General features: G+C 38.6%; 1 protein-coding gene across 2 annotated transcripts in view; it reads right to left on the bottom strand.

Annotated features, from left to right (window-relative positions):
- Positions 1-18,529, bottom strand: part of LOC149167661 (phosphatidylinositol 3,4,5-trisphosphate 3-phosphatase and protein-tyrosine-phosphatase PTEN2A-like) — a 195,397-nt gene that overhangs the window by 73,223 nt on the left and 103,645 nt on the right. For both annotated transcript variants that reach the window (XM_089433069.1, XM_089433068.1), the window contains 4 exons: positions 7,790-7,966; positions 7,529-7,615; positions 7,314-7,378; positions 7,109-7,185 (listed from right to left, as the gene is read on the bottom strand). In XM_089433069.1, the coding sequence (XP_089289195.1) occupies positions 7,109-7,185; positions 7,314-7,378; positions 7,529-7,615; positions 7,790-7,966 (406 nt within the window). The remainder of the gene's footprint in view (positions 1-7,108; positions 7,186-7,313; positions 7,379-7,528; positions 7,616-7,789; positions 7,967-18,529) is intronic.

Here is an 18,529-nt window from a genome sequence, read left to right as displayed (position 1 = left end):
TTTTTGTTGTTCTTCGGAAAGTGTTTTTTGTTGAAGGAGATGCTGGAGACTGTTGTGGTCTGTTTGAATGGAAAACTTACTTCCCAAAAGATATTGCCTCCACTTAGCTAGTGTGTGCATGATAGTGAGCATCTCCTTGTTGTATGTGGATTTGAGGCGTTCTCTTTTGTTGAGCTTCCTACTTTCAAAAGCTATTAGATGTCCTTGTTGCATTAATAATGCACCTATACCGAATCCAGAAGCATCACACTCAATGATAGACGGTTTAGAAAAATCTAGTGTTGCTAATACGGGAGCATTAGACATAATTTCCTTTAATTTTTCAAAACACCTTCCTGCTTCCTCATCCCATACAAACGAATTCTTCTTTAAAAGATTTGTCAGAGGTGCAGTTATATGTGCATAGTTTTTAATAAACCTTCGGTAATATCCAATCAAACCTAAGAACCCTCTTAGCTTGGATGTATTGACAGGCTTGGTCCATTCTTTTATAGCTTTGATTTTATCAGGGTCCACCTTTACGCCTTCATGGAATATAATGTGTCCGAGGTATTCTACTTCTTCCTTTCCGAAGGTGCATTTTGATTTTTTTGCGAAAAATTGATGTTCTTTAAGTAGTGTAAGAACTTTATCCAGATGTTGCAAGTGCTCCTTCCAAGTTTTACTGTAAATTAGAATATCGTCAAAGAATACTAATACAAACTTCCTAAGATGTGGACGAAATAATTCATTCATAGTTGCTTGAAACGTTGTTGATGCATTGGTTAATCCAAACGGCATTACTTTAAATTCACAGTGACCTTCGAGTGTTCGGAATGTCGTTTTTGGTATGTCTTCCAATCTTATTCTAATTTGATAGTGGCCTGATCTTAAGTCCAATTTTGAGAAGTACTTTGCACCATGTAGCTCATCCAACATTTTGTCGATAAAGGGAATTGGGAACTTGTTTTTGATTGTTATTTTGTTTAATCCTCTATAATAAATGTATAGTCTGAATAAACCATCCTTCTTCCTTACCAATACCACTGGAGCAGCGCAAGGACTTTAAATTTTCGAGATGATCCCACACTTTAAAAGGTCCTGGATTAATCTCTCAATTTTCGTTTTTTGGTGATGTGGATATCGGTATGGCTTGATGTTGATGGGGTCTGACCCGGCCTTGACTTCTGTTGTATGCTCAATTTCCCTATTAGGCGGCATCTTCATAGGTAGGTCTTGAAATACTTTTTCATGCTTCCGAATTAGATCTTGTATCTCTGGTGACTCTTCACTGGTCATATTTGCATATAACATTTCTAATTGGTGACATTGTACTACATAAGCAGGTGCTCCTTTTCGAATCATCTTCATCATCTAAGATGATGATACAATTTGATTCTCTAGTGCTTGGAATCTGTGTAATTTGTACTTCTGACCTCCCCATTTGAATTTTATAAATTGTACTTGATGGTTGGTGGCAGAAGTACCTAAAGTTCGTAGTCGTTGGATACCTAAGACTACATCTACTCCTTCTAACGGTACTGTGAAGAACGACGTCTCTAAATTAAAGTCTTGAATCTGCAATTTGACCTTATGGCATTTCCCCACCTTTTCAATCTTCTTACCATCAGCTACCATCACTTTCATGGTTGGTAAGGGAAACGAAAAAATATTGAGTCTCTTTGCCACAGTTGCATCTAAAAAATTGTGTGTGCTACCAGAGTCAATGAGAACCACTACATTGTTCTTCTTTATGTGTCCTTTTAACTTTCAGGTTTGAGGTTGTGATATACCTGTCATAGTTGATAATGACACTTGTGGAATACTTCCGTCATCTAATTCTGGTGAGAATTCTATGGCATCTTATGTTTCTTCTATGTCAGAATCTTCACTGTTTGAATCATTGGTTGCTTCACAATTATATAGGTTCTTTGGTTCTTTTCCTTTAGCACATCTATGTTTGGGGTCCCACTTCTCACCACAGCGTTTGCATTTACCCTCGTTTATCCTTTGCGTTTCCACATTAGATTTTTCATCTTCACGACGATGTGGTGGAACATATCTTGTATTGTTTGAGTCCGCATACTGGGGTATCCTTCGTCTTGAATATGTTTTCTCTGATTTTGACCAAAATATTTGTTCGAATTTCTTTTCGGCTATTTTTTCTTTTCGTCTTGCTACTTCTATTGATGTAATGTCATGCATCTCAAGTTCTGCTTGTAAATGGGTTTTGAGTCCCGAGACGTATGATTGAATTAGACGAGATTCTGATAACCTAGGTACTCGTGTTACTAAGGTCTCCCATTCTTGAGTGTATTCGTCCACACTTCCTTTTTGTCGTAATTTGATGAGTTTTGAAAAGAACTCTTCTTCCTTTACACCTTGGAATCTTTTAAAGTATGCATTCTTAAATTTTCTCCAACTAATGACGTGTGTTGTCTTTTTCCACCACATATACCAATTATATGCTTCCCCTTCCATTTACATGGATGCGTGCTTGAGCTTTTCATCATCATCATTGATTTCATATATCTCAAAGTATTCTTCTGCTTTATTTATCCATGAAACATTGTTTTTTTCGTTTCCATCGAATTTAGGCCTCTCGACTTTTGCCCTTCGCTGGTATGTCGCTAATGGTTGAGCGAAAAAGGGGTGTTGATTGGTAAAGGAGTCCCAGAGTTGCTTGTTTGTAAGAGTCGCGTTACTCATTTCTTGGTGGGGTGTCGCTGATTTTTTTGGGGATTCAGCTTTTTCATGAGAGTCTGTTGATTTTGTTGAATCTGATGAGTTGTGCTCTTGATTTTCCTCATCTTCTTGTAGTAGTTGTGCGGGTGTATAATTCATCTTTTTACACAGAAGTTTCAGCAATGTTAAGGTCTCTTTGTGATCCACTTTTGATTGGACACAGTGATTTTCCATCTTTATTTCTATTCAATTTGTCGTATCTTGAAGACTTTTGATTTCGTCAGCCTGCCCCTCAAGCTTGATCTAGAAATCATCTAATCTTTTATTGACCTCATCGTTGTTGTTATTTATCTTATGCTCCGCGTCAACCAATTTTTTTTGGAAATCCGCCATTGTCATTGTCGACATTGAGCGAGTTTGTGGGGCGTGTATTTATCTGCCAGCTTAAAATTTTAATTTTTTTAATTAATTAATTAAATTGATGTTTTATATATATATATATATATATATATATAACTTATCAATTAATGATATAAATATATATTATATAATATATATATATATATATAATATATATATATATATATATATTATATATTACTATCCGAACGATCACGTTGACTGATGGAACCCTTTGACTGTTGAAAAAAAATTGTGAATATCACCGCAGTTTTAACAATGGCTACGGATATGGGTGGAGCCGATAATGGAGTGCGAGAACAAGGAGGTGGACGCGGTGTGCGGTTGGAGGGTTTTAGCGTATCCGCAAAGGATTCGTATGGGGTAAGTGCATAGACAGGGTGTCAGTAGTGAGTATCGCAGCGTCGGAGAGGTGGAAGCAGTGAGGTGGACGAGAGTTGGAGGTGTAGAGGACCGACGCAGCGGAGGAGCGGGGGTTGACAGATAATAAACGGACGACGGAGCTGGGCAGAACAGCAGGATAGCACGGGTGAAAAAAACAGCAGAAGTGCTGACAGTGGGGACGGCTGTGAGCAATGTTGACAAGTCTTGGTGGCAGAAGCGATGAAAACGTGACAATAAAAAAAACTTGGAGATAGTGAGCGGAGGACAATTTAGCTCTGATACCAAATGAAGTAACAGACTTCAATGGTAAACAGAGATATATATAAATATCTTATTAATAAACGAATACTGAATTGAATGATTACATTCCTAGAGAGAAGCCCGGTTATATACAACCTTAGGTGCCTCTTGGTGAAAGGGCATGATCTTTGGTCATGCCCTTTTGCCTAAATAACTACAGCTAATCTAATTTTACATAACCCTAACTAATTTTTACATAACAATGTATCTAACATTCCTCCTATAAGCCTTCAAGGACTCCAATGCTCCTATGCCATGTTCTACACTGAGTCCAGCTCACTCCACCCCCCCAGTTAGTATGCACACTGTCGCAACCCAAGTGTCCCCAAGTCAGCTCCAAGAATCCAAGCTACCCCATGTTGCCTATGACTCAAGGCCCTTCCCCAGAATGCCAGGTGTTCCTCCTCCAATGTAGACCATTCTCCAAGCAAGCAACCTCCTCCATGTGTCCAGTATGTCAAATTTAACCAAGATGTCTAAAGAATTCCAACACTTTAAGGAAGAATTTCAAGCAAGAACCCATCCGAGATCAAGCACAAATTGAGTAAGCCATCTCCAAATCTGCAAATCCATCATGGACAATCCAGGGCTAATCATAACCATGTGCCCCAAATCTCATGAAATACCCCAAAATTGGGTGTAAACACTTTTAGAGTAACCTCAAAAGCTAAGTTGCACGAATGCCGATAAGTTTCGATGTTTTTGAAACAGGTACATTTAGAAACATCACCTCCCAAAAATGGAATCATCGCCAAAACATCACATATGTATATATAAAATATGTGTGTGTGTGTGTGTGAATAACACATTATCTTGCAAGAAAAAAGGGATTAAGACCCATAGATGACAATTTAGAAGGAAAACCAAGTCTATATTAACTCTCATAGATGATTACATGATGGCTGAGTTCCAGCGTTTCGGCTAGGGATACAGCCGAAACACCGAGTTCATAGAAATTTCGTGCAACATAGCCCAAAAAAGCTAATAATAAAACTTCTACTTTCAGTGAACATTAACGTGCATATGAAACATATATTGTTTATAGGTTACCAAAATCGACACTATTCAACAATGCTAATAGCAATAAACACTCCAATGTACAGCTCCTATGCCACACAACTAAGTAGGGGAAATTAAGAAAGAGGTAAAGTGCTAAACCAACTACAAGAAGCATAACCTGCACATGAATGCATCATTCAAAGAGGAGAAAGAAAAATAGAATGTACAATGACTCAATAAGCAGATAACAGAAGTAGATTGACACATAAAACACAGATCTCAATGTCAAAAATCAAGAATTATGATAATAATATTACAGAACATCCCTCAATGAAAATGAGCATGGATCTTTTTCAATAGATTTCACAAGGGGATGTACATATAAATTTGCTACAGAATCAAAGGTTGGTCAAAGCATTGGTCAGACATTACTTTGGACGTTTGATACAAGGCTGCATTGGATATAAATCTTGTTCAAATATCGATATCGTCAGCACCTATACTTATTTGGGAGTTCAGTTTTCAGGGCCTCGCTTCAACCTGCGGCCAACCCTTCAGCCTCGGATCAACAAAGGGTATGGCTCGCTAGCCCTTCTGGAAAGGCAATGTTTCCGACATCATTTCCAAGACATTTCGTCCAAGATGAGCATCATGAACACTTTGGTTCGCCCCACAGTACTTTACGGCTCAGAGATTTGGGGTCCCTCTCTCCTAGAGTCAGATTGGGCTTCAGTGGAGAGGGTTTAGACCCTCCTCTTGCGCCGTTTCATAAGGTGCAAGCAGACGGTTCCTCAGCACATCATTCTAGCAGAGTTCGGGGCTCAACCTTTCTGCCTAGAGGTGATTTTCATATTAGTGTCGCTCTTGCACAGGATCCGGGGCCTGGCAGACGCGAGGAAGGGTCAAGATAGATACCCATATTTAGCCTATTGCTCCTCAGAGAACATCACCTGTATGCAAACAAGCCGATCCATATGTTGGTACACCGGTGTGACAGAGCTTTTGAAGGCTTCAGGAATCCAGATTGACCATCTCCCTCCCTTTCACTACTCTCTGAATGCTCAAAGCCACCTCCTTCCCAATCAACAAGAGCTGAATAAAATCATTAAGGAGGATATTTATAGACGATACATTCAGACTACATGGACCAATCCTCCCAATGGGTTGCATCCAAAAATGGACTTCTATGCGGAGCATTGCCTGGAGATCAGGGATGGGCTCATCATCAGACCCCTGTACATGCTCCAACATTGGATGCATGCCCTTAGAATCCCCCTCGGGCAGCTCAGAGTTGGGTCTCACAGACACCAAGTGGAGACAGATCACGACATCGATAGGGCAGATAGGATTTGTCAGCTCTGCCACTTACAGGAGATAGAGACAGGGACACACTTCATGTTCGGATGCCCTGCTCACTACGAGATCCGAGGACGTTTCCATTGTCTCTTCAGATCTTCTCAGACTTTGTCCAGCTTCCTCAGATATGTTGATCCAAGATGCCTTGCACTTTATCTCCAGGAGGCCTTCAGATTTCGGGCCCGTTTTCTTCAGCCCCCACCAGATCGGACACCACGCAGAAGATCACAGACTTCTTTAGGGCGCTACCATCAGCGCGGGGCGCCAAAAGAACCATTGATCGGCCCACAACCACTGAAACCGGAGCAGTGAGGTCCCGGGGGAGCCGACCCACTGCACTGCACCAACGCTCAAGGATTGGATCTACCCCTGGGAAGCGCCCTAGAAGTTAGAACCTCCAGGCGGCAACAGCGACAGCCCAACATGCCTGCAGGACAACAGACTTTGACAAGCTTTTTTCAGTTTTCTTCTCTCGACCTCAGATGTTAGGAGTAGGAACTGGACAAGAGACTTTTTCTCTCCTTCTCCTTCTCCGCTTCATCGCAGAGCTTAGTTCCGAAGCCGAGAGCTTCTAGCTCCTACATTTACATTTACTTTTCTTAGATTATAGATGTATTTTCTACTCTTTAAACAGAAATGTTAAAGGGGACCGTTTGGTCCACAGGCTTGGCAGGATATAATCATTGTAACCAACAGTGCCGTTGGCCTATTATGGTCATTTGTTGGACATTAATAAAATTATCTTATCTTATCTTATCTTGTTCGATTAAATAGATCATAAGCTTGTTTTATAATCTGTAAACGTAAAAACTGATACCTGGCACTAAACAAAGGACATGTCACTGCCCTGAAAATAAATATTTTCTCTAGAAGAATCCTCTACATTAACACTTTCAAGTATCCCACCAAAACAATAACACTTACTGGAATCCCTTAATAAACCCAACTTCTATGCCAGATTGAATAGGAAAAGACTACCACATACCATTATGATCAGATACTGTAATAGATGGTCGAACCCAGTAAGGGCATTTATGAAGACGGAATCCCCGAAGTATACATCTAAAAAGAAATAACAAAATGTAATGATATTAAAAGAAATAGTCAAAAACTAAATTTTTTTATTGTTCAAGTGAATTATAACAGAAACACAACATTGAGACATGTAATTTTGACAAATATCACATTACCTCCTACCAGGTTGAACTTCACCATTGAAATATGTGAGAACTCGTTCAAAATATTTTACATAGCGCTGTGACAATAATTAGGGAAAACACAAATATAAGCACATACAAACAAGTCCCAACCCTAAATGTCCCTGCTGTTTTAAATCAAAACTCATTGGCCTCAGTAGGCAAGGAAATCAATCTACAAAAATTTAAATAAAATAAATAGAACTTACAATTTGGCTTGGAAGAACAAGACCCTTGCCATCTATACACCGTTTCTGGTTGTAATAAGCAATGGATTCTTCAGCAGTGGGGTAGAACTTACACAAATTTCAAAAGCAGTGGCCCCACAATTAGTATAGAAGATGGATAAGTTCCAGAAAAACCACAAAATTCTAAACTAGCATCATATTGAACTTGTTTTCAACCCTTAGTTTTAAATTAATTAATATTCGCAATATAGTGACTGCATTTAGTACAAGGAAATATATTACCTTGAGGTAAAGAAGAAGACTCGATATCATGAGCCCTGTTCTAGCCATGCCAGCTTTACAATGAACAACCACTACATTCTCAATATCTTCCTTCAGCCATGAGTACGCACTTTGACAAAATGATACTATGAGTTGAATTGGAGGGCAATTATGGTCATCAAAGGGGAAGCAAGCAACCTGTTGCACAAGCAAGAAAACATATCAGTGAAACCAGAGTATACAAGGGCACTCCTATCAAACAACTGTCTACCCAAATTATGTTGTAATAAATAAATTGCCTAGCACAAGCACATCTTTCATATTACCAGATGCTAGGCCGCCTATTTTGAGACCAATATGATGATAAAAAACTAGCATTTCTTAATTCTAGTACCAGAATCTCAGTTCTATTTTGTGCAAATATATCAAGAGATACGTCTATGTGTAGCACAATGTGTTACACCTTAAGGGATAAAATCAGACTAACCAATATAAGAGATTACCAAAATTTTGTGATAAAAATTCAAAAATTTCCCTGATTATACACACTTTCAAGCAAAATAAAATGGTCACTAAACAACTGTTTCAATATTGACAGAAGAATAAAATCATGCTAGAGTCCATCTGTAACCAAATTGATAAATAGACATGGTTGAAATTTGAAATATGGACAGTGGCATCTTCAACCTACATCCAAATCTAAAAATAGTAACCTCATGAACTTCAAAACATAACCTGGGAGATAAATGATATAACTGGTCAAGAACCACTGGTGATCGTCAATCTTCAACACATAGCATGCTAATTAGAAGAGGTAACAGGTGTGCCTACTGGATGCACACCAAATTTATGAAAGATTATCAAATGCCAAAACTCAATAGCAGTTGGATCAGAGACAAAGTTAAACATAATTCGCAAGTGTACAATTATTAGCGAAAGAACCAAGAAGTAATCACAATTCCCCTGGTAACAACCTAAATTTCCTTCTTTATTACAATCACGAGGAAAAGACTCAAGATGTGATTTTCCTGCCTCGCTGACACAACTCATCATGAGATAAAAATTGCAGACAAAAGCTAGTAACTTTAATATTGGTAGTAGGAATTTGCTTATCCATTTCATCATTCATAATTATATAGAAAAAATTGAAAGAGAAAGAGGCCATCCGAAAAGGCAAACAAGCTTATTCACTAGACATATGCTTATCACAGAAACAAATATAACAGAAATGGCTAGGCCTTGAACACGGTTTTTAAAACTTGAGAACAGTGAACTGTTGAAGGATCTTTCAACAAAAATCTTCTTGAACCTCCAAAATATTTCTTTGATGCTACTTCCTTCCACCACGCGCGGGGGGGGGGGGGGGGGGGTTTGCGAGGGTTCTCGACTGATATGTTTCCCAAAAAAAATTGCTCCCAGTGCCAGGTTTATAATTATAGGGTCTTTAAAGCCAAGTAGTGCTCATATGGATGGTGGGATTTGTGTCTTCTTGATTGACTGCTTGCAATGCTTCCATAGGAAGTTTCTAATCATCCTACACATTTCACTCAATGTTCCTGCTCAGGCAGCAAGGGTCGAGCACAGATAAAGTCTGAGACTGGAGATGACAGCAGACACCCTTTATTAGTATTTTCTAGCTTGTGCATTTAGCCATTGTGTTCAGAAACGAGTTTTTTCTAGAAATTTTCAAGCACGGGATTCCAGTCCATAAATCGCAGGGCATTCAGTAATGTAAGGGTGCCAAATAGGTGATAAGTGGTGGCCCTCCATTCCTACCCAAACGGGGATTCCAGCATTCAGGCTATCATGTTGAGTATGTCACTGTGTTTTCCTCTCCATTAATGCCAAATATTATGTGTTTCATGTAGTTAATCTTCCCTCCTGAAGCTCACAAAAATAGATGCATTATATTGCTTTAAAAATCCTTGCTATAATAGCAAAATCCCATCCCAACAGAAAAAGTGGCGTCCAAATTGGGAGGGTAAATAATTTTAGATCCCAGAAGAATACCTTGATCCTCCTTCCAATGCTTTCCCGAGTTTCTGCCATTAATATATATATATATATATATATAGAGAGAGAGAGAGGACATCCCTGTCTAATCCCTCTAAAGGCTTTGAAGAAGCCAACAGGTCTACCATTGACTAGTAGGAATATCCATGGTGATCTTTAACATCCATGGATATAGTGAGTGACCTCAAAGTCAAGGGCCCTATTGATTTTATAAATAAACTCATGATTCACTGTGTCAAGGACTCAAAGTCATTGGTCATATCCAGTTTGATCAACATGTCTTACTTTTGAAACATTAAATCAATCATGTATGTAAATTATATCTATCATAGACAATTTAAAATATATGAGATCTTATTAGGTATACTTTTATAGATTCATGATGTATCAAAGGTTAGCCGCGAAATTTTGTGGAGAGACTAGAATACAAAACCCAGAAATAGTTTTTGGAAATTCCGTGTAGAAATGACTTAATTAGATTATTAACCAGTTTTTAAATATTTCCTAAGTCTAAACTTACGGAATATGGTTAATTAATCAGTATTAATTAAGTCAAGGCATAAATCATCTAGAAACTCACATGGATCAATCCAGAGATGATCCCAGCCATCGATTATGTTTTAATCTTAGTCGTTGGTGCTCCAAAAATGGATTATAAGAGGAGGTCGATGTGGTGATGGACACCAAGTCACTCACACTTTTCAATGGTCTCTTGCTCCTCAAGTCCTCTAGAATTTGGATGGTGACTTGTGGGGGACTCTATGATCATAATAAGAGTGACTATAAACAAATCTATCTAAAAAGAACCAAAGCTATCCCATTCAGTATGAAGAAGAAAACAATAAGTTGAGGGCTTTGGCAAGTCAGAGTTCTAATATCTATCATATCTTAAAAAACAAAAATTCATCCGCAAATTGTAACGAACCATCTCGAGTTATACAGAACATAGAAACATTAGCATGCATACAAGACATGCATATGATAGTTACATATGCATGTATCACATGCAATGCACTAGTATATGCACTAATCAATTATGAAATGTCCAAGTATAGGGTAATGAGTTAATTACTAAAATATTGAGTAAATACCTAAAAACGACAGAATATAATGAACATATTAATGTGGATTACTTACTATGTATACCACCATGATAATATATAATAAAAAGAAATACAATGAATTATAAATCTAATTTAATTTAAATAAAATAAATAAAGTAATTAATTTAATATAAATATAAGATACATCGGTTAATTTATAAATAAAGTGATTTACACAACTAATGAATAAAATAATTTAGTTAAAGTATAAATTAAATAGATTGAGATAATATATAGTAAGGTTAAATCCCCAAGGGTTAGCTTTGTTGGTCGAGTTCTCATTGCTAAGTACCTCGCCAATTGGGAGATCACGGGTCAAATCTCCTCGACGCCCTTAGGGTTAGGCCCTGCTAGTTTGGTCGGCGGGTAGATCCCTTCGGGTTGATCTACCTGGATTTTTCCCTTGGATGTAACGGCCACCCAATGTCCATGAACCACCCTTAAAAAAATGTATAGTAAGGTCACATATAAATAAATACTAAATCAAAATAAAACCACACGTACATGTCATCCCACCAATAACTTAACAAGTGTCATTACACGTTAACAAAAGAGATTTAAGTGTCACCATATAAGGTAGCGGCGGTTCAGCTAGTAAAGGAGCGGTGACCACCATAGGAGTAAATATTGAGAGGCAGAAGGGAGTACGAAGGGGGAGGAAAAAAGTTGGTTTGCGAGAGGGATGAAGTGTGGTTTGGACGAGAATTCAATCAGAATTGAAGATTTGAGTAACTGTTCTTGAAGCCTTTGGGCATGGGGGCCAAAGTGCTTCAATTTTGAAGTATTTTGGAGCTAGGTACCGAGATTGTGCGCAATTTAGCAGGGAGGTTTTGGTCATTTTGATAACAGAGTAAATTTGGAGCTACAACAGCGCGGGATCGACTTCAAGCATGGAAGCCAGGTATGTATCTGTGTTATTAAATTGATAAATTATGCTTTAAAAATTTCACTGTCTAGATTTTGAGCATCAATTTTGTTAAAATTTGTTAATTTTTCGAAATTAGGGCTTCACAAACTGGTATCAGAGCCCTAGATTTCAGACTCTAGGATCTTAGGGCTTCTCTTGAATCATTTCTGTGATTTTACAACAAACTCTGAACAAATCGGATTGCTGGAACTACCAACGACTACTATAGATGAAGATTAAACCCCGTTTCATCGATTACCTTAAATCACCCTTTGAATACCTCTCAAAATTTCCTCTGCAATATTATCTGTGTAGTCCCAGTTGCTACAGGACTTAACAAAACCCTTCGATGATTCATATATGTAGTAGGATCTCGGCTTTGTGGCCACAGACAGGCCAACTTGTATTTTCTTTAACTAATCTTCTTGAAACCTTTAGCAGAATGACGAGCCTTTGATATTATATACATATTAACAATTGATCAATCGACAAAAAGGCTGACCCTCTCTATCTCAAGAAGGGAATTGTTTAAGAGGGCATCTCTTTAATCGTTTGTATGACTTTCTTGGTTCATATTGCCTTTCCCCTGTTGCAGCAATGTCTTCATCATCATGTAGGCCTCTATAAAAATAGGCTTCAAGTCCTGTAGAAAATAGGCTTGGAATGTCTAGTTTTGTTCCTTGAGCACATGGTGGTTCCATCGAATCTTTATAATCAAGTCAGACCAGCAGCGAGGAATTATTTTAATTTAATTTTGGAATATACCCCATTCATTTGGGAATTGTCCACCCAAGTCTAAGGGTGGGGTTGTTAAGTATACTACATATTTTCTTCCATCACAAGAGCAGATAGGTACCCGTGGACTTTGAGGGTGTGTTAAATTTGTTATTTTTAAAATTGGGTAGAATTAATGATTTATTATAGACTTTTGAATGCAATGTTGACTGCACTCTGTCTGCTTTGAAGTCTAGTACTAATCCCTTGATTTATTGCTTTGATTTTATATTTTAAACCTCCACTAAATAAATATTAATTTCAGCAATCCCTTGACATTTCTTTTAAAAGATGCACCAAACCCATTGGACTGGATAAATATGTATCTTGCAATTCTTTTTCACCCAGTGTTCCTTTAAAGGTTCAAATAACCAAGTTAAAACGCTTTGCTGTTGCTCACTCCCAGCAGCTGAAGCCATCACAAAAAATGCTTCTCCAAACAGAGTATGTTCACTGCGTAAAAGGCATCCTTCTCCCTGGAGCTTAGCCATAGCTTCAGAAATATCCTTCATATGTGGTAGCAGGCTTGTGCCAGCTGCTCTTGCAATTCGAAGAAAAGATGTGCAAACCTGCAACCTTGATCGGCTTGTGGATACTGCAATTGGACCTTGATTTTGACCCTTCTGAAATATAGGAAGTAATGATAGAAGATCAAAGGAGGAATCGAGCCACGTATCAAACAGTATGCCAAATCACCCTCACGGTAGTTCATGGTGAATAGCAAGGTGAACAGCGCCTCTATAAAACCGAGAACCTTTCTCAATAACAATAAAGTTCATAGATTTTTTTCCTTGCATAGTTTTTATTTCAAGAAATCTTTAAAAAAAAACTAGGAAGAGATTAAAATATACATTTTGATTTAGAGCTAGTCCACTTTCCTAGAAATAGACAACCAAGGGAGATCTGTGCCATAGGTTCCAAGGCCCACCCTCACCAGAGGCAATCAAAAATTTAATTCTCTCGGCTGAGGCTAGCTGTAGAAATCTGTTAAAGTTGTGGCCTCCTTTACTCTGTAATCATCATATAAAGTTAAAAAGAATTAATCTAGTGGATTTAGGTAGGTAACGAACATTCCTATAATAATTGTGATTGAATAGTAGTACTTAAATATATTAGGAGATAGAAATCTAAGTGCCAAGCCAATTAAATCATAGATATACGACGGTTTAGTTTATAAATAAATCACTTCGGCTTCGTGGCACAATTACATAGAGGTGGCATGGTAAATATAAACAATCTTCGCTTTACATATAATTGAAATATTTTAATAAAGATTATCCTCCATGTTACGACAAGGAGGTAACAATACCACCCTCCTTGACCTCAGTATCAGTGACACCTGCCTGCTGTTAATAACAGCAGAAAACCTATACCCACATAAAGAGCTTGAGTTTATGAAATTATATTTATTAATCTACACCATGCCTCAGATACTTATAGCCATATTTTGTGTTCAGGAATAAGCTGCAATTGTAAAGACACATCAACGACGACGTCGTCTAACAGCATCGTCATCAACATCACCATCGCCATCGCCACCACTGATACCGTCATCAGCACCAACCACTTCAGCGCCTGAGCTAACCATTATAATGCACACTTTGGAAGTCATCTTGGAAACACTAAAAGGGTCATCGACAACCAGTACCAAGGAAGAACGACCTCACCTTGAGGGAGGGAATCCAAAGGGGCCCAAAGGTTTAGATGATAGACAACCACAGGGGATATTTCTAGGGATCTACGAAAAATTAAGCTTCCAAAATTTTCAGGAGGGCAAGCAGGAGAGCGTGTTGAAGCATGGCTAGAAGGAATGACAAAGTGCTTCGCACTAAGAGAATGTACTTCTACCTCTAAGACAAAGATCGCCATTTTTCAGCTAAGGGAAAGTGCTTTGATTTGGTGGGGAAATCTAGGAAAACAATTGCATCTCACAATGCACAACGTTCCCTGCGAGTTGTTCGAGGAAAGATTTCACGGGAAGTATTTGCCACCTTATTTTCAAGAACAGCAAGCTGGAGCTTTCCACATGTTAGTCCAAGGTAACAAAACAGTGGAAGAATATGAGATGAGATTTATTTAACTTGTCAAATACATCCCTTATCTATATACTGATGAACGTCAAGTTGAGCATTTTGTGGATGGGTTAAATCCTCGAAGCCTACATCAATAGCAGAGGCAGTTGAATGTGCACGATATGTAGAAGAGCATTTAGGGATCGAAAGGCATGTCAGGCCAAAAGTACCCCCACACCTTGGATTTCCAAGGAAGACTCCACGAAACTTCTTCCGGAGTAGTAGTTCATGACCACCTCCTTATGGTAATAGGTTTACTCCAAGAGGAGTAGGAGCAAGGGCTCCCATGGCAGCTAATGCTATATCTGTAGAATCATGAAGATCTAACGCAATTCAATGGAACTAACGAGGAACTACTAATAGAGGAAGAGGTGAGAGAGGAAGTAGATCAAGGACAGAGCTCCTTTTCAAGAAACTCACAGTCTGACACAAGGGGATCACCCAAGGTTAATTGTTGGGGGTGTGGAGGACCTCATTTTCAACATGATTTTCCAGAGGCCTCATCAAGTGCAGTGCATAGAATGGGAAAAGAACCATCATCAAATAACCAAGGCAATCATAGAATCCATGCAGTAGTCAACAACAACCAGGCAGAACATCAGTCCACTGTAGTGGAGTCCTCAGGTAATATTAATGACATAAAACTCAAAATCATATTTGATATTCGTGCTACTGATAGTTTCATTTTGACATATGCATTAAATAAATGAGGGTTGGCAGCCCGCAAACAATACAATTTTAGACAGGTGGAAATGGCTTTAGGAGAACTTCAATCCGTAGATTTAAGTGTTGAGGAATGTAAAGTTGATCTAGGGGTCTCTTCGACTAAGTTAAAAGTATATGTCAGAGTTGTAAGAACTTATGGCCTCATCATAGGGATGGATTGGTTAGAAGTTCATCAAGCTTGGGTAGACTGTTACGGGAAAAGAATTCTCTACATAACTGACGAAGGAGAGACGATCTAAACCCAAGTTATTAAGAGGAAGGTATCTTTACGCTTTATCTCAACAATGCAAATGAAGCATTGCTTAATAAAAGGATGTCGATCATATGCAGTTCAAGAAGTAAGCAAGGAGAAAGGACTGTCCTTAGAGCAATATCCGGTTTTATCTTAATTTCCAGATGTGTTTCCAAAGGAACTACTAGGATTTCCTCCTGAAAGGGAGCTTGACCATCTGTGCCCACCCTCGAGAGGCAGTTCTACAAGGATTTTAGGAGTTTCAGGGAAGTGGCATAGCACCACCAACCAGCGCAAAGCAAGGAGTGCATATTTCTGGGCAGCCAGAGAATACACAGAGGGAGATAGGAGCCAGCAGAGATCAGATTGTTTGCCCAAGAGTTAGAGAGCTGAGATAGCAGCAATAGACCAGCATTCTTGCTGAGTTTTACAGCCAGCAGAGGCATCAATTCGAATTGTTGGGCTAGGGGACAGCGTAGAGGCCACTCAGCAGTTTTTCGTGGAGCTTAGGAGCAGGTGTCTTAGGCCAAGAGCTCACCTGAGAAGTCAAGGATTGGATAGCAAGAGTCAACCCAGCACTCCGGGGCATTTTCGGGAGGATTTACAGGCAATTTCTAGCAGGTCGAGTTTTGCAGTTGCAACTGAGGTTAGGCTCCAAAGGGGTCGAATTTCAGAAGTATAAACTAGCCAAAATCCTTTCTGAGTTTTTTGGGTTTTTCTGGGTTTTTTACAAGGATCCCAAATATAAAGTTTCATAATTTTCTGAGCAGCGAAGATGGGGTTTTAAGCTGTATCTTTGCAGCAGACAGTGTAGAATTGTTGGGGATTGAATAATGCCTTTGGGGGTCGATTTTGGGAAGTCCAAATCAAGCCAAACTGTTATGAAACCAGCTCAAGAAAAGATAGAAAAGATAGATCAACGCCTTAGAATTCAGCCTCTTCGAGGGGGCAACCTCCTTTACATTACATAAATGAACAATTCTTGGATGATTCAATTGACAAAACCTCCTTTCTATATATAGGAGTCTAAGGAGTCACAATATAACCCAGCCGACCTAACAATAATAATATAAAGCCACAAAAATAACAATAGAGGGATTCTATGGGGCACAGTAATAAAAATATGGGGACAATAGGGGCACAAAAATATTAATAAGGGATACAACTACAATAGTAATGGGGTAATCACTAGTATTATAGGGACCCAACATGCCCCTCTCCTTCAAAAAAGTGTTGTCCTCAACGCTTGAGTAGTTCTAGATGCTTCTATATAAAATTCTCATCCTCCCATGTGGACTCTTCAGCGGATAAGTTCTTCCACTTGATAAGATACTCCGAAATTGATCGATTTCGTAACTGTCGAGTTCTTGTTTCTGTGACTGCTTCTGGTTCAAATATAATTTTTCCTTCGTCGTCAAGTTTTGGCAATATTGTTTGAACTGGGAGCTTGTCGCCTATAACCTTCTTTAAACATGAAACATGGAAAACTGGGTGCAATCGAGAAGCTGCAGGAAGCTCCAATTTGTATGCCATAGTACCAATCTTTTGCAACACCTTGTACGGACCATAATACTTCGGTGACAATTTACTATCATTTTTAGCTTGCTTGAGGGACATTTGCTTATATGGTTGTAGCCGTAGGAATACCCAATCACCTACATCAAAACTTCTTTCACTGCAATGTTGATCTGCCTATTGTTTCATTCTATTCTGTGCCAACACGAGGTTATCCTTTAAGAGTTGGAGGACTTGTTGATGTTCGATGTGATGTTCCACTGCTTGAACGTTAGAATTTTCTCTTAAATATGATGTGATGGATGGTGGCTGATATCCATAAAGTGCCATAAATGGGGTCATTTTTGTTGCTGTATGGAAGGAAGTGTTATACCACCATTCAGCCAGAGGCAACCATTTGACCCATTGTGTCTATTTATCAGATACAAAGCAACGAAGATATTCTTCCAAACATTTGTTTACTATCTCAGTTTGCCCATCAGATTGAGGATGATAAGATGAGCTATGAGCTAACTGAGTACCAAGACAAGAAAATAATTCTATCCAAAAATTTCCAGTGAAAATGGGATCTCTGTCACTTACAATAATCTTTGGGTTTCCATGTAGCTTTTGAATTGTTTCCATAAATGCAGTAGAAATTGTACTAGCTTTAAATGATGTGATAATGCACAAAAGTGTGCATACTTTAAGTCTGTCAACTACCACCATGATGACACTCTTTCCCTCAGACTTGGGTAAACTGTGATAAAACCATTGAAACCTCCTCCCAACGTTGGCTTGTAATGGATAAAGGTTGTAATAGACCTGTGTTCTTAATTGGTTCAACTTTTTTTGCAAACCAAACATTCCCGCCACAAACTTTTGATATCTGATTTAAGGCCCTCCCAATAAAAATTCCTTCTTAACCCATGGTAAGTTTTTTTAAAAATCCCTGAGTGCCCTCCTAAGGGAGAAGTGTGCAATTCCATAAGAATCTTTGTTATAGCTGGGAATTCTTACAGAGTATAAGCGATCTTTGTACCATAACGAATCATTTACCAGCTAAATGTATCAGACGTACTGGAGTCTTGTTGTAACTTTCGAATAAGTGCCCATACTTCTTCGTCATTCTTCCATTCCTCCCCTTGCTTCGTTATCCAATTTGTTTTGGATAATAGAAATGGCGCACAACAATGCTTCCACATCCTCATCCTTTCTTGAGAGTGCATCTGCCACCACATTTTACTTCCCTTTTTTTGAGATGATTTCAAAGTCATAACCCAACATCTTTGTGACCCACTTTTGTTGCTCTTCAGAGGATAATCTTTGTTCTAAAAATTATTTAAGGCTATCATGATCCGTTTTTACCTTGAAGTGCCTTCCCATTAGGTAGGTCGCCATTTCTTAAGTGCATGGAGTATTGTCAACATTTCCTTCTCA

Source organism: Pinus tabuliformis, chromosome 5_1 (genome assembly GCF_031772625.1).
Source record: "Pinus tabuliformis cultivar Carrire ecotype Pingquan chromosome 5_1, CPIR1, whole genome shotgun sequence".
Classification (NCBI taxonomy): Eukaryota; Viridiplantae; Streptophyta; class Pinopsida; order Pinales; family Pinaceae; genus Pinus; species Pinus tabuliformis.
Note: the sequence above shows the minus strand (reverse complement) of the source record. Positions and strands in the feature narration are given on the sequence as shown.